The 13553-nt window shown below is 42.6% G+C and overlaps 1 protein-coding gene across 4 annotated transcripts in view; it reads right to left on the bottom strand.

Moving 5' to 3' along the window:
- The window catches only part of HSPBAP1 (HSPB1 associated protein 1), a 1313039-nt gene that overhangs the window by 835582 nt on the left and 463904 nt on the right, over positions 1-13553 (bottom strand). For all 4 annotated transcript variants that reach the window (XM_078682025.1, XM_078682026.1, XM_078682023.1 and 1 more), the window contains one exon: positions 12503-12684. In XM_078682025.1, the coding sequence (XP_078538151.1) occupies positions 12503-12684 (182 nt within the window). The remainder of the gene's footprint in view (positions 1-12502; positions 12685-13553) is intronic.

Raw genomic sequence — 13553 nt, forward strand, 5'->3', positions numbered from 1 at the left:
GACCTTGCTACAAACAAAGGGGGGCTGGCTCTAATCAGTAAGGCTGAGCCTCAATAGTAGCTAACAGAACAAAAGTGCCAGTACTGATATGAATAGTTCAATCAAAACAATCAACATCCACCGCTGGAACAGAAATCCAAGAATGGGAAATACTACTCAATAGTATTTTATTCAATAATTTTTAAAGAATTGTTTTCAAAGTTTAGTACATAATATAAAAATATTTCTCAAACTAACACGTGGAGCATAAAAACATTAACTATATACTCAATCTTTCATTCAATTGTTCAGGCATATCACAAGCATCCATATCACATACACACACTCAAAAAAAGAAAGAAACATTATTTCTGTGTATAATTAAGGAAGAAGGAGAAAAAGTGAAAAATTACACACAAGCAAAAAACAACAACCAGGTCGGCAAATAATTTCCAGAATTAATAAACATATTTTTCAAGAGTACATTCCTATGTAACTGATAAATTAATCAAAACTCAATCAGAGTTGATCCTGCAAGGTAATGTACAAAATAGAGCTCGGGGTTCGATTGTTTGTATACCCGAATGCTCTCGCAGACCGGTGACAACAGGGCCTACGCGTTTCGAATCCCACTACAATTATTGGGGATTCTATTCAGGGCCTTCTCAGTTCTCTATGAAAAAATAAGACAAAAGGAAAGAAAAAGGTGTATAAGTTGCAGATTTATACAATAAAGGACAACATAGGGCCACATCTAGAACACTGCCTAGCGAAACATCCGCCAGTCTTTATAGAGGCTTACCAATCAGGGAGAGTCCTAGACTAGTACTTGAAGGAGCACTGTATTGTGAATAGGTCTGGTCCTGTGGAGGAATATAAATAAAGGATTCCAAAGTCAGGACGGTAACCAAACTAATCGAGTACTTTTGCTTAAACATTGGTGGTTGGCATCTCCTGGTTAATCAAAGGGTATTCTCATACTTACTTAAATTAATGGAGAAAGCGTCTCTGTAGACAAATTCCACGTGTTGTCAATATCCGGTGTCAGGGTTCTGGTGCACCGCAAGATATAGGAAGTGCCTGAAGGCGAAGATTGTTTAATTAGAGTTTTACTTTCTAAACGAAGAATTGTGATTCATAAATAAGACTCTAAAAAATCTCTTACCCCTAATGTTACACGATTTTGATTCGGGGCTGATGGCCGAAGGGACGAGGGAAAATGGAAATAACGAAGTCTTAGCTAGACAGAAACAAGAGAGGGGAGCCGTTACTATTGAATGGAGAAGGCCCCGTATGACGCGTTATCTAGATCGCATATTTAATAGTTCTTACCCGTCCATCTAATTTGTGGGCTCGATGAGTGTTAAATCTTCAATTGCAAAAAATATTCTCGAGTGGACAACGTCTTATTCAATCGACACAATGCGGGATGCGGTGTGCCAGCCTTCTCATAAAGTTCTAACGGGCGCACTGAAAAGAAACAGCACGGTAAACGGAAGTTTTCATATGAAAAGTCTATGATTATGTGAGGTTTAACATTTAAATTTGGTTAAGTAACTCTTACCGTGAACAGCGGGTATTTTAAGAAAAACTCGTATTCCGGTATGTAGTCGCACTAAAGGCAAATCTTGGCGTGGGGGGTTCGTCGTAGTCTGTAACAGGAAAAACAAAGTTACTTTCGATTAGGGCAACGATGGATTATAGCCTCAAGCGCAGGTCAAGGACTTACTGATATCACGGGCGTCCATCCAGGCCGGCGGCGTTTACTTCAGCACTTCTCTCTCGCGCATGCGTGAAGCAGCGCGGACCACCAGGAGTGCGTTTTTAAGCAAAAAGGAGCAAGACCAGCCCACGAGGGGAGTGGTGAACTGCTCGTTGGGCTAAGCGAAATTAAAGAGATACTGCTTGCCTTGATGGTATATGAACGAACTGAAGGCTTCAGTATAAAGATATTTAAAGGGATATACCCAATAGTGTGAACGGATTTTAACAGAGCATCTCTATAGTTTATAGATCTCACTCAATTCATTGAGACCTGATGTTGCCGTATCAAATTTAACTATAAGGAATGCCTCCCTCTTAGATAATTTAAGGTCCCAATCCCCTCCACGAGGGTCTTTCTCGACCTTTGATATGACCGTCCACCTCAGATCGCTGATCTGATGTTGCATTCGTCCCCAATGATTAACCAGGGGTGCATTTTCCACTTTTGTTTTCAATCGCGATTTGTGTTGGGAAAAGCGTTGGCGGATTTCTTGGTTAGTTTTCCCGATATACAGGTGTCCACATGGGCATTTTATCCCATATATCACAAATTTAGACTTGCAATTGCTGAAAGCATTATGCTTCCATGAAATCCCATTATGTTGAAATAATGACCCCTCTATTGTGGTTTCGCAGCATAGACACGTCCCACATTTGTGGTGTCCAATCACTGGAGTCATCCCTAACATTTGGCGTAAAGTTGGTTGTCTTTCAATTGGCATGGCTGCTCGCACTACGTGATTAGCCACGCTATTCTCTTTCTTAAAGGCGAATAGCGGGAGTTCTTTTAAACTTGCGTCTAGGTTCTTAACCAAGTGCCAATTTTGTCCAATAACACGTTTGAGCTCGTTGGCATTTGGGCAAAACGTTGTGACACAAACTTGTCGATTCAACTCAGATTTCTTTTTTCGCTCCAGTAGTGTCTCTCGAGGTGTCCATCTGGCCCTCTTCATGCTATTTTTTACAAGCTTTTTAGGGTACCCTCGGTCGCACAATTTGGAAACCAAATTGTCTGCGTGATAATGATAATCTTCATTATCCGTGCAATTTCTGCGAACACGCTGAAACTGACCGTAAGGCAGATTTTCTCTGAGGCTCCTGGGGTGGTTACTGTCAAACAGTAAAGATCTATTTCGATCGGTCGATTTTACAAATAAGGTAGTTGCCAGTTTGCCTGCTTTTGGGAAGACTTCCACATCTAAGAATGGAATTTTAGTTGCAGATTGGGCCAGACTAAACTTAATATCAGGTGTTCTGGAATTTAACCATTGATGGAATAGGGTCAAGTTGTCGTTACCTCCTGTCCACACAATGAAGACGTCATCTATGAAGCGCAGCCATATCTTGATATGGTGGCCAAATGGGTTATTGTTGTGTATATAGATGTCTTCATACATAGACATAAATAATACTGCTAGCTCCGGCGCAAAGGGGCAGCCCATTGCCACCCCCTTAACTTGAAAATAAAACTCTCTATTAAAACAGAAGTAGTTCTTTTTCAATGCGAAAGATGCTAGGTCAACCAGGAATTTTGTGGGTACTCGTGTGGGTCTAGGTCTAGAATCCAAAAAGAATGTCAGCACTGCCACTGCCTCATCCTGGGGGATCTGAGTGTATAGGGATGTAACATCAAGAGTGACCAAAAAGTCACTCCCCTCACAAAAATTTACTGTCTCAAGAGACCTTGCAGCACCCAGAGTGAGGACACCATTCCTGATCCATCATGCACCGGCGGCTGAGTTTGTCCGCCCTGGTGTTCAGGGAACCCGCCAGATTATGAAGCACCAGGGATATGCCCTGATGTTCCAGCCATGTCCAAAGGTGAGGACCCTCTTCATATAGTGTCCACGACCCCATCCCGCTATGTTTGTTGCAGTACCACGTGGCGGTGGTGTTGTTCTTGAACAGCTGCACTACTCAGAAGGAAGGAATGCCTTCAGTGCAAGACAAATCGCCCGGTGCTTCAGATGGTTGATGTGGAGCCCGGACTCCATTGGAGACCAGAGACTCCTGATCTCCGCCTCTCCCATGTGGCCGCCCCATCCCAGGAGTGACACATCCGTCACTACTGTGAATTCTGGTTGGGGAAGGAAGAGGGATCTGCTGCTGACCCAATCTTGGTTCGTCAGCCACCACTGCAAGTGATTTGCAGTCCCCTCCGAGATCTGGACGTCATCGGAAAGATTGCCCTGATCCTGCGCCCACTGGAACTTCAGGTCCCACCGCAGAGCCCGCATATACCATCTGGCATGATCCACTAGCAGGATGCAAAAGACCATGAGGCCCAGCAGCCTCACAGTCATTCTCACTGAAATCCGAGATAGAGGTGAAATATCGGTATCATAGCCCAAATATCCGGGACTCGCTGCTCGGGAGGATAGGCCGGAAACTGCGCTGTATCCAGAACTGCTCAGATAAAAAGGAGCTTCTGAAAGGTAATCAGGTGTGACTTCAGCACGTTGATAGTGAACCCTAGCAAATGCAGGAGGTCCACCGTAGCCTGGAGGTGGGATACAATAGCCTGGGTCGATCCCGCCTTCAACAGCCAGTCATCGAGATAGTGGTAGACTGGAACCCCTGATTTGAGCAGATGAGCTGCGACCACCACTATCAATTTCGTGAACATCCGAGGGGGGCTGGTAAGGCCAAAGGGGAGCGCAGTAATCTGAAAATAATGGTGGCCTACCGTGAACCGTAGGTAATGCCGGTGGGCAGGCAAGACGGTGATGTGAAAATAAGCTTCCTGCAAGTCCAACGCTACCCTACAGTTTCCAGGAATTAGGACAGACAGGACCAGAGTCAAGGTTAAAATTTTGAACTTTTCATTCCAGAGGAAGTGGTTGACGTCCCTGAGGTCTAAGATAGGGCGCAGGCCTATGTCCTTATTGAGTACCAGGAAGTAGTGGGATTAGCAACCACAACCTACTTCTGGCACAGGGACTTGTTGGATAGCTCCCTTGGCCAAGAGAGCCGTAACTTCCTGACGGAGAAGGGCCAAGTGATCCTCCGACATGCGATGGAGTGTTGGTGGCATGGAAAGAGGGTTAGTCTCGAAGGGGAGGGAATAGCCCTTCGGACTATCTGCAAAACCCACCTCTCTGACATGATGTTGTGCCAGTGGGGGAGGTGATGACAGATCCTTCTGCCCACTGGCAACTGGTGGCCCTGACAAGTTGGACTAGGAAGGTCTGGAGGATGCTGCAGGGTGGGCATTGGTGGACTGGCCCGCCCGCTTGCCCCCAGATCCACGACACTGGGTTCCATGTCCCCGGCTACGCATAGGCAGGGCAGCCTGAGCAGCCCTGTGGCTCTGGGTGGAACGTGGTGGAGAACCCCTTCGGTATCCACGAAAGGGGCGAAAGGCAGACTGATTGGGGTGCAAGGTTGCTGTGAGGCCCAAGGATCTGGCCGTGGCCCAAAAGTCCTTGTAGCGCTTGAGGGCGTTGCCTGCCTTGTCACCAAACAGGCGACGGCCATCAAAGGGCATGGCTTAAAGTGTGGACGTTCTCAGCGTGGCCTAGCGCCTCAGGGCTACCATTGTGGAAACCGTCCTACCCAGTGAGTCGGCGGTATCCAGCCCACACCGGATGGTGAACTTAGCTGCGTCTCAACCCTCAGCAACAGCGCGGGTGGCAGCACTTGGGTGACCATATCGCACAGTGTGTGTGTATAACGGCCCAAGAGACATCCAGTGTTCACCAACTGCAGTCTTAAGCTGGCGGAAGAAAACATCTTCCCAAGATGGTCCAGCTTCTTGGATTCCCTATCTGGGGGAGCAGTAGGGAATGCGACTTTTGAGGATGAGGCTTGGACCACCAAGCTCTCAGGGGTAGGGTGTTAGGAGAGGAAAGTGTGTCGCCCGGTCGGTGACGTCGGACAATCATCCTGTCCACAGGAGCCTCTGTGTTGGGCTTGGACTAAGTGCCCAGAAGGATGTCAGTGAGAGCCTCATTAAAAGGCAGCAGAGGTTCTGAAGAGGCTGCTGCCGGCTGAATGAGGTTAGTCCTGACAGACACTGTCGGAAGCTCAAGGCCCAAGCCCTCAGCTGCCCTACGCAACACCACAGCGTAGCAAGTCCCCTCCTCTGTAGCCACAGTAGGTGGAGAAAGCATACCAAGGTCTGGGGAGGTATCCAGACAACTGGCATCACCCAACTGCTCTCGCCAGTCTGGCTCCTCAAGTTGGTCTGCTATAGGGTCAACTGGACCCTCCCAGTCCTCTTCACCCTCCTCTGGCTGCCACTCAGGGTGATAGGGCACTCCAGGGATGGACAGCGGTACAAAAGTACCCAGCAACGTCGGTCCGGCGCCGTGTCCAAGTCGGGGGTGAGGCTGGGGTCGACAAAGGTTGGGGGCACAACCGACATCGGGGCGTAGTCACTAGAATTGGCGCCGGAGAAGTTACCGTGAGGTTGACCTGTGGCGATCCAGATCCAGGCATGGATCCATGGGGGCTCTCCAGGTGCAGAGGCCGGAGCCGCGGCATCGAAGGCCCAGGGCCCCCAGCCGAGCCAGCGGAGTCGGGCTGCCAAAAAATGCTATGGAGCAGTTCGTAAAAGGCACGAAGTTGGGCAGGGGATGCTCTGGGAAAGGGAGGGAAGCATGGAGCCGTCCCAGCGGGCTCCGAAGATGGAGCCAGAGAGTGACGACGCTCCGGGTCCTGCGTCGCATTAGCCGACGGACGGGAAGAAAGGAAAGAGTGACAATGCTTCTTCGCCTTCTTTTTGTGCTTTGACTCTCCCTCACCAGAAGACTCCACGAGATTGGCATACAAGGATCTGCTGTCAAATGGATCTGTTCCTTCCTCGAGAGAAGAAACCACAGGGTCAGGCTCTCACTCTTCACATCAGAGACCAAGAGATTGAGATGCAGAATCCCACAGGAATCGTCTCTTAGCCCCACCCTCTACCCTATACATTACACCACTCGCAACACTGTCTGCTCACAATACATGGCTGTCATCTCCTACGCCGATGACACCCAATTCATTGTCTCCCTGACAGACCAGACAACCACCACCAGGACCAACTTCACCAACTGCATGACAATGGTAGCAGACTGAATACAAACTAAATGCCTGCAGCTCAACTCCCACAAGACAGAAGTCAACATGAGCTCCCCATGGGACTCCACCTGGTGGTCATCGGAGCTAGGACTAACATCCATAGGGAACGCAAGAAATCTTGATGACAAGTTTAACAAGACGGCTCAAGTCATAGCAGTGTGCACCTCCTACTTCCATATCCTACGAATGCTACGAAAGATCTCCAAATGGTGGCCACAGAACATCAGAAGGAACTTCACACAAGCACTCATCACCAGTTGGCTAGACTACAGTAACACACTACACCAGCATCTCCAAACAACTCCTACACAGACTCCAAACCATCCAGAACACTGCTGTAAAACTCATACTCAACCTCCCAGGCTGGACCCACATCAAACCGCACCTCAAAAAACTTCACAAGCGCAGCCAATTTAAACTTCTCGTGCACACATACAAAGCCCTACACAACACAGGCTACAATATCTGAATAGCTGCATTCACTTTCACCAACCCACCAGACACCTACGCTCTGTCTCGCACATATTCCTCGCATACGCAGAGGGAAAACTGGAGGTCGCTCATTCCCCTACCTTGCACCCAAGACATGGGACAACCTGCTTTAACACATCAGAGACTCTTCTTCATGGCTAGAGTTTCGCAAGAAGCTGAAGACCTTGCTCTTTGTATAAGCACCTTGGGGACCTCACACCTACATACATGCATAAGCACCTGGATAAATTCTCAGGTTATTAGTGTGCTATACATATCAATAACATAACATAGCTGTAACACTGAAACCCTATACACTGAAGTAGAAAAGAGGATGACAAATAAGATTCATGGAAAGAGGTTACCCAAGGAAAGTTGTAAGAGTAGCCTAGTCAAAAGCACAATGGCACAAATCTAGAAACTTTACTTGCAACCAAGTCACATAAGGTTAACAACACTGTCAGGATGCTTACAACATACAATGCAGAATCACAGTCCATAAGCCGATCAGGTCTCAACAAGAGAAGGTGATTTAAAATGACATAATTACAAGTACATCTGTTTCAGCCCAACCAGCAATTACCTATAGTAATGCATACAAATCAAGGGCTATCATAGTACACAGTCATTGTACAAGTCAAGCAAGTTGACAAGGACAACAGAAAAGTTTCCCTTTCCACTGTGGAAAATGTAAAGCTTGTAGACCTAGCAGGAGAGAACACTATACAAATTCCCAACTGGTCTCTAATGTAAGATCAAGAGTTTTATTACATGTACAACTCACTTTTGTGTGTTTGTACCGGAATGCCCTTGTGGGCTAACATGTGTGGGAAGTACAATCTTCCCAATCCAGACATGAGTATTCAAGCATTTGAGAACAATCCACAACTGAGATATCTCCTATACAGTGGTCATACACTGACAAACATTGCTTGACCAAGATCCTGACAAACGCTTCATTTTTGGTGTTGACAGAGTTAAATTGAACCCTCGAGGAGGAGACATGAAGTGGAAACTGCGGTTATTGGAATCAAAATACATCATCCCCTCCAATTCTAAATCCCCACAAAGATTGGATGCAGATGAAGAACTCCATGTTCACACAGGAGATTAGCAGGATCAATGTGATATAATGTCTGCTTCTGATTTGTCAGTTTGGCATTGCTGTATGGTTTAATCTCTAGTCAAGTTTCAATTATATATTGATGATGAATTCATGTAGGTAAAATTTTGCATTTTTAAGATTTTGTATAAGCATTTTGCACTTTTCTTTTTGCACTTGTCACTTAAACCTCACATAACAGCTATGTAGAGATCATGTTATAAGAGTATATTGTGGTTTTTCATTTTGTTTTATCGCTTAGTCTAGTTATGTTATGGTTATAGAGGAGGACAATATATACCCACTAGGGTGAAATTATGGTCCAATTTAGGAATACAATCATATAATTTCACAAGTACTGATAAATTGTTGACTTTGTATTATGCCTATAATTGCAAAATTTGCTCAAGTATGGGGTTGGATGAATTATACCCACGTGGGTGATGTAATGGTCCATCTGTGGAAATATGATTACACCATTCCACATTTATCGAAAATTGCTGTGCTTTGTATTCGGGCTATCGGTGCATAATATGTTTTATGCATGTGGTGAATCCTATTCCAACGGTTCTTTCTGAAAAGGAGTAACTCTCCCCTAAGTAGGGTTTCTTTTTACCTTTACGAGATTCAGCTAATTACAACAGAGGCACTTTCTGACATGTATCACTTTTTCATGTAAACTCAACATGACTATCAACGTTATTGTGGAAATCAAAAGTATTTCTTCTATGTCCCTACGAACTAAATAAATAGAATTTTTATTTACTTGTGAATACATTTCTTTACATTTATTTTGGCAAGATGTATGAATTATTATCATGCCAAAGATTATCCTTACCATGTTGCTGTGAATATAATTTGACCAATAAGATGGATAACATGAATTTGAAGTTTTTCTTCTATGTTTATGAGGGGTTGACACCTGTATTTCTTAAGGGTACTAATGTTGTGTTGATTTGAGGAAGGTGATATGCCGAAACACGTCACCATTTGTGGAACTAAGTAAAAGAGTGCTGTGTTTGTTCTTTTCTGACCGTGAAGAAGGCCGTTTACTTTCAATTGAGTACAGGACCCGTCCTCCGCATACAGCACTGGCGCTGCAAGGTGAATGTAGCTGGCATGCAGAAAGGACATTTGAGATAACTTTAAATTAGTGTATATTAAATGGCATGCAACTCATTTAGGCATATGATGATCTGGTGACATTGGTTCTGCTGAAGGCAGATATATTTAGCTTCATCAAAATAATGGAGATACAGAAAATGTGGATATCACAAGATAAACTCTGTTGAATTCCCACAAAGTGAAGTTGGGATGGAAAAATCCCATCTACGCTGTTTTCAACTAATAATAATGTAGGGATTTCTGGCATATTTTCATTAACATGACATTAGTGTAGGTGTATGAGGTGGTATTTGAATGGTCTGAAAGTGATGTGTATTTTTTCTTGGGCTATGCTTTACTACTTTTTTATTCTGTTTCTTATTTTTTCTTTTTATATTTATGTTTTTCAAACTATGTTTTTTTAGTTGAATTGTAGCCCACTAGTTTTAAGATAAGGGGTCTGTTTTAACTTTTTTAATGGTTACACTGTATTCCTAAAGAAAATCTGTGCATGCACCAATCGAAGTCTGAAAGGGTGTGTTAACAAAAATGAAATAAATCTGTAAATGAAAGATTTTGTCAACCAGAAGGTCTCCCAGCAACCTGTATGGAAGTAAACTCTGTGAGCAAAGGCACGGCACACATTTATGGAATTCAATATATAGACTTCCAATGAGGATGATACAACTTTGAAAAAACAAAGGGGGTGCACAGATATCAAGTGCCAAATCAATAGTGGGGATACATTTTGCGGCTCTTTAGTAGTTTGAAGTACTCATAGTGTGCACTATCGCAGGAATGACTGATTTGCATTTCTTTCATCAGCAAAAATGAAATACTCTATTTTGTCAAACCAAAACAAAGAAACTCTTTCTAGTAGAAGCAACAAGCTTAAGGTGGGGAACCTCAAAGAATCTGAAACAGAATAATTGGTCTTTCATTTGTCACAGAAAATGTGTGGTTAGTTAGTCATTGTCCCCACCTGTCCCAATTCTAAACAGCTGGTAGTTCTAAAAACCTGAAAACAAAAACTCTTTAAACAGATCCAACTTAATAAGTGGTAAATGTTTGATGGGTAGGCAAAGCCATTAGAATTTTACCCTGTTCCGTCATTGCACTGGGAACATCACACAAGCCGCTACTCTGTTATTTATAGCCCCACAAGTGGAGCAGTTGGGATGAAGGAGGCCAGCGAAAATGCTTAGATTCAAACTGAGTAAGGTAGATTACAGAATTTGATACTGGTGCTTGGTGTTCTACCCCCCTACCCCCCATTGAACTCCCACAGCCACAGGCCTTCTTTAACCTCGCATTAGATTTAGTCCCCAGGACCGTCGCATGAATTAATGTCAATATGTCAACTTGTGGTCTGACATAGCTGAGATAGTAAGAATAAGGTGTAAAAGATTTCTACTTAGAACATGGCTGGTGAGTGATGCATTCTCTAGCAACCAGAACAGCCTTCAGAAAGCTGTACAATTTGTGTTTTTGACTGTTACAAGAAAACAATGTCAGCCTTGGCTGTTCTGTGTCTGGTACAAAGTAATTCTCATTACTGAACAATGGAAATTCTATATATTCTCTGTTGGTTAGGTTTGTAACAATCATCACCCCTCAAGAACTGGTAACAGATTCAGAGGCAACATGAAGTACTCTATAGACCAAAAAAACTCGACAGAACAGGTGCAATCTACCAATTAAACCTACTCAATGCCTGTCTAGAGTGAATCCATAGAGCAGACTTCATTACCCACACTCCCATCGGGCCAGGCCTCTGTGGCACAAAGAGTTAAAGAGACACAAGTTTAAGAAGCCTTACCCTTCGGAAATATGTACTTTAAAACTAGGGCACAAGTGGGTTGTCAGGAACCAATCAGAACATGGGCCAAGTTGTGTCCACACAGGTCAGTGAGAAGATCCCATCAATAGAAATGAAGATAGTTGGATCTAGTTCATGAAAAACCATATACAGTCAAGTGGTAACCAATAGGAAAGGATAACTGCAGCATCATTTTGTGAACTAATCAATATTCAAGGTACATCTGAAATCCGTTGGTAGAGTCCATACGTTTAGAATTGATATCATGAGTATTCAGTATTCTGCACATAATAAAAATAAATATATAGCTGGTCAAGCACGGACATCAATTTAGGCTTTAGGTAGTCTATCAGTCACTTCCAGTGAAGAACGCTTTAAGAAAGTTACATTTTTGCAAAACTAGGCACCATGCATACCAATAAACGGCTGTGCCACCTTCAGTCTAACTTGCTTTATATCTCAACAGTGTATACTTGGGAGTCCTGTTGGACAACATATTGGCCAACCAGTAGGCAGATGACCCACAACTCTGATCTGGTAGTAACAAAAACAACATTGTCCAATTAAAAGAGTGCCTACCATCTATCACATAGTGCATGTCACAATATTCTATTATGACTTTGTAACACCTGTATTAACTATTGTATCTACGGTTAGAACTGTACAGTGATCTGTAAACTCCTTATACAAAAAGCCTCTAGGAGCAATATTCTTAATGCATTCTTCAAAATAGAGTTTTCAATTTATGTTAATTCAAAATAATGCTTAGTGGCATTAAGACTCCTTCTGAGGCTGAGGGATCTTAGAAATTCACGGATCCTTAGAGCTCAATTCAAACCAAATGTAGTAAAACCTAGCTTGCTGCACTAACTACTATAACTTGAGTTTGGGCAGCAATGAGACAGCTTTATTTTTTGTAACCTGCCAGTTTTTATCATTCCACTAAACAAAATGGAACCTTACTTTTTGTGAGTACTCCCATCTCATGCTGGATCTCTAAATCACCAACATATTGTAACAGAAGGTAGGCCTAAGTTGCATTAAGAATCACTCTATGCTGGTACCCCGCATCCAAGGCAAAACAGCAACAGTCCAAAAAGGAGCAAAAAATGATATACCTCTAATCAAGTAGGGGGAGGGGTGATAATAAAGTTCACAATGGATACAACTTCAGTCAACTGTGCATTAAGAGAGTTTACCTGAAACATGTCTGTATTGTTGCTCAACAGCATGGCCAAGTATTTATAATCTGCATATGCCCAGGAGTCGCCAGAATCAAAAGGTGCAAATGGTGATGGGAATATTGGTTTTCTACAGCTCCACGCCAGAAATTGCTCCACTGTGGCATCTACGTAATTGCACTGAGTTTCAAATTGAATATCTATAGAATAGATAACAGAAGTCTTAAGTATAAGAAACAAATATCTGTGCTTGAAGTAAAAATATTTTAAAGTTAATAATACTAATGGGTGCAACGCTAGTGCCCAACATGTTGTTTCAAACTGCAAATGTGCTAGTTTTTATTTTTTTATTTTAGAAAGGCTTTATTGAACATAGTTATATGATTATAAGATATTTAACAATCTGTAATGAACAACAAAATTATGCATTAATACAGAAGATAGTGTAAAATAGATCATATCTAGAATAATACATGTAGACCTATGAATAATTCAAAACAGGAACGAAAGGAATGTATACAAAAATCCATGCATGATCAATAAGGAATTTAGAAAGAAAGTAAAAAGGAAAATAAAGGGAAGGGAAGAAAAAGAGGGAATGAAAATGATAAAGGACTGAACAATGGGGAATAATGAAAAGTTAGACATTTTAGGAAGTAAATGAGAAGTGAAGCATATGTAATAATAAACATGAAAAATTCTATAAAAAACAACAATCATTGAGAATCATATTATAATATTATAAAGTATATGTATGAATTTATATAGTCAAAAAACTTTATTCAAATTGAACAATGAAATTCATAAAAGTATAAAAACATAAATGCATCATATATATAGTTTATAGATAAATGTGGTAATGAATTAACAACTGTACGTAATTATTGAATTCATTACAATTTTCAAGGGGGTTTAGGAACCTCTCCAATCAAAGGTTGATGTAAAGCACACGAAATAGCAGTAGTATTTAGATTAATAGTAACAAGAGACCATAGAGTTTATCTTTTCATTGCAAGGGAGAAAAGTGAAATATAAGCACTAACAAGTCCATGGTTATAACATATTCCAT

This window comes from Lissotriton helveticus, chromosome 3_1 (assembly GCF_964261635.1).
Source record: "Lissotriton helveticus chromosome 3_1, aLisHel1.1, whole genome shotgun sequence".
Classification (NCBI taxonomy): domain Eukaryota; kingdom Metazoa; phylum Chordata; class Amphibia; order Caudata; family Salamandridae; genus Lissotriton; species Lissotriton helveticus.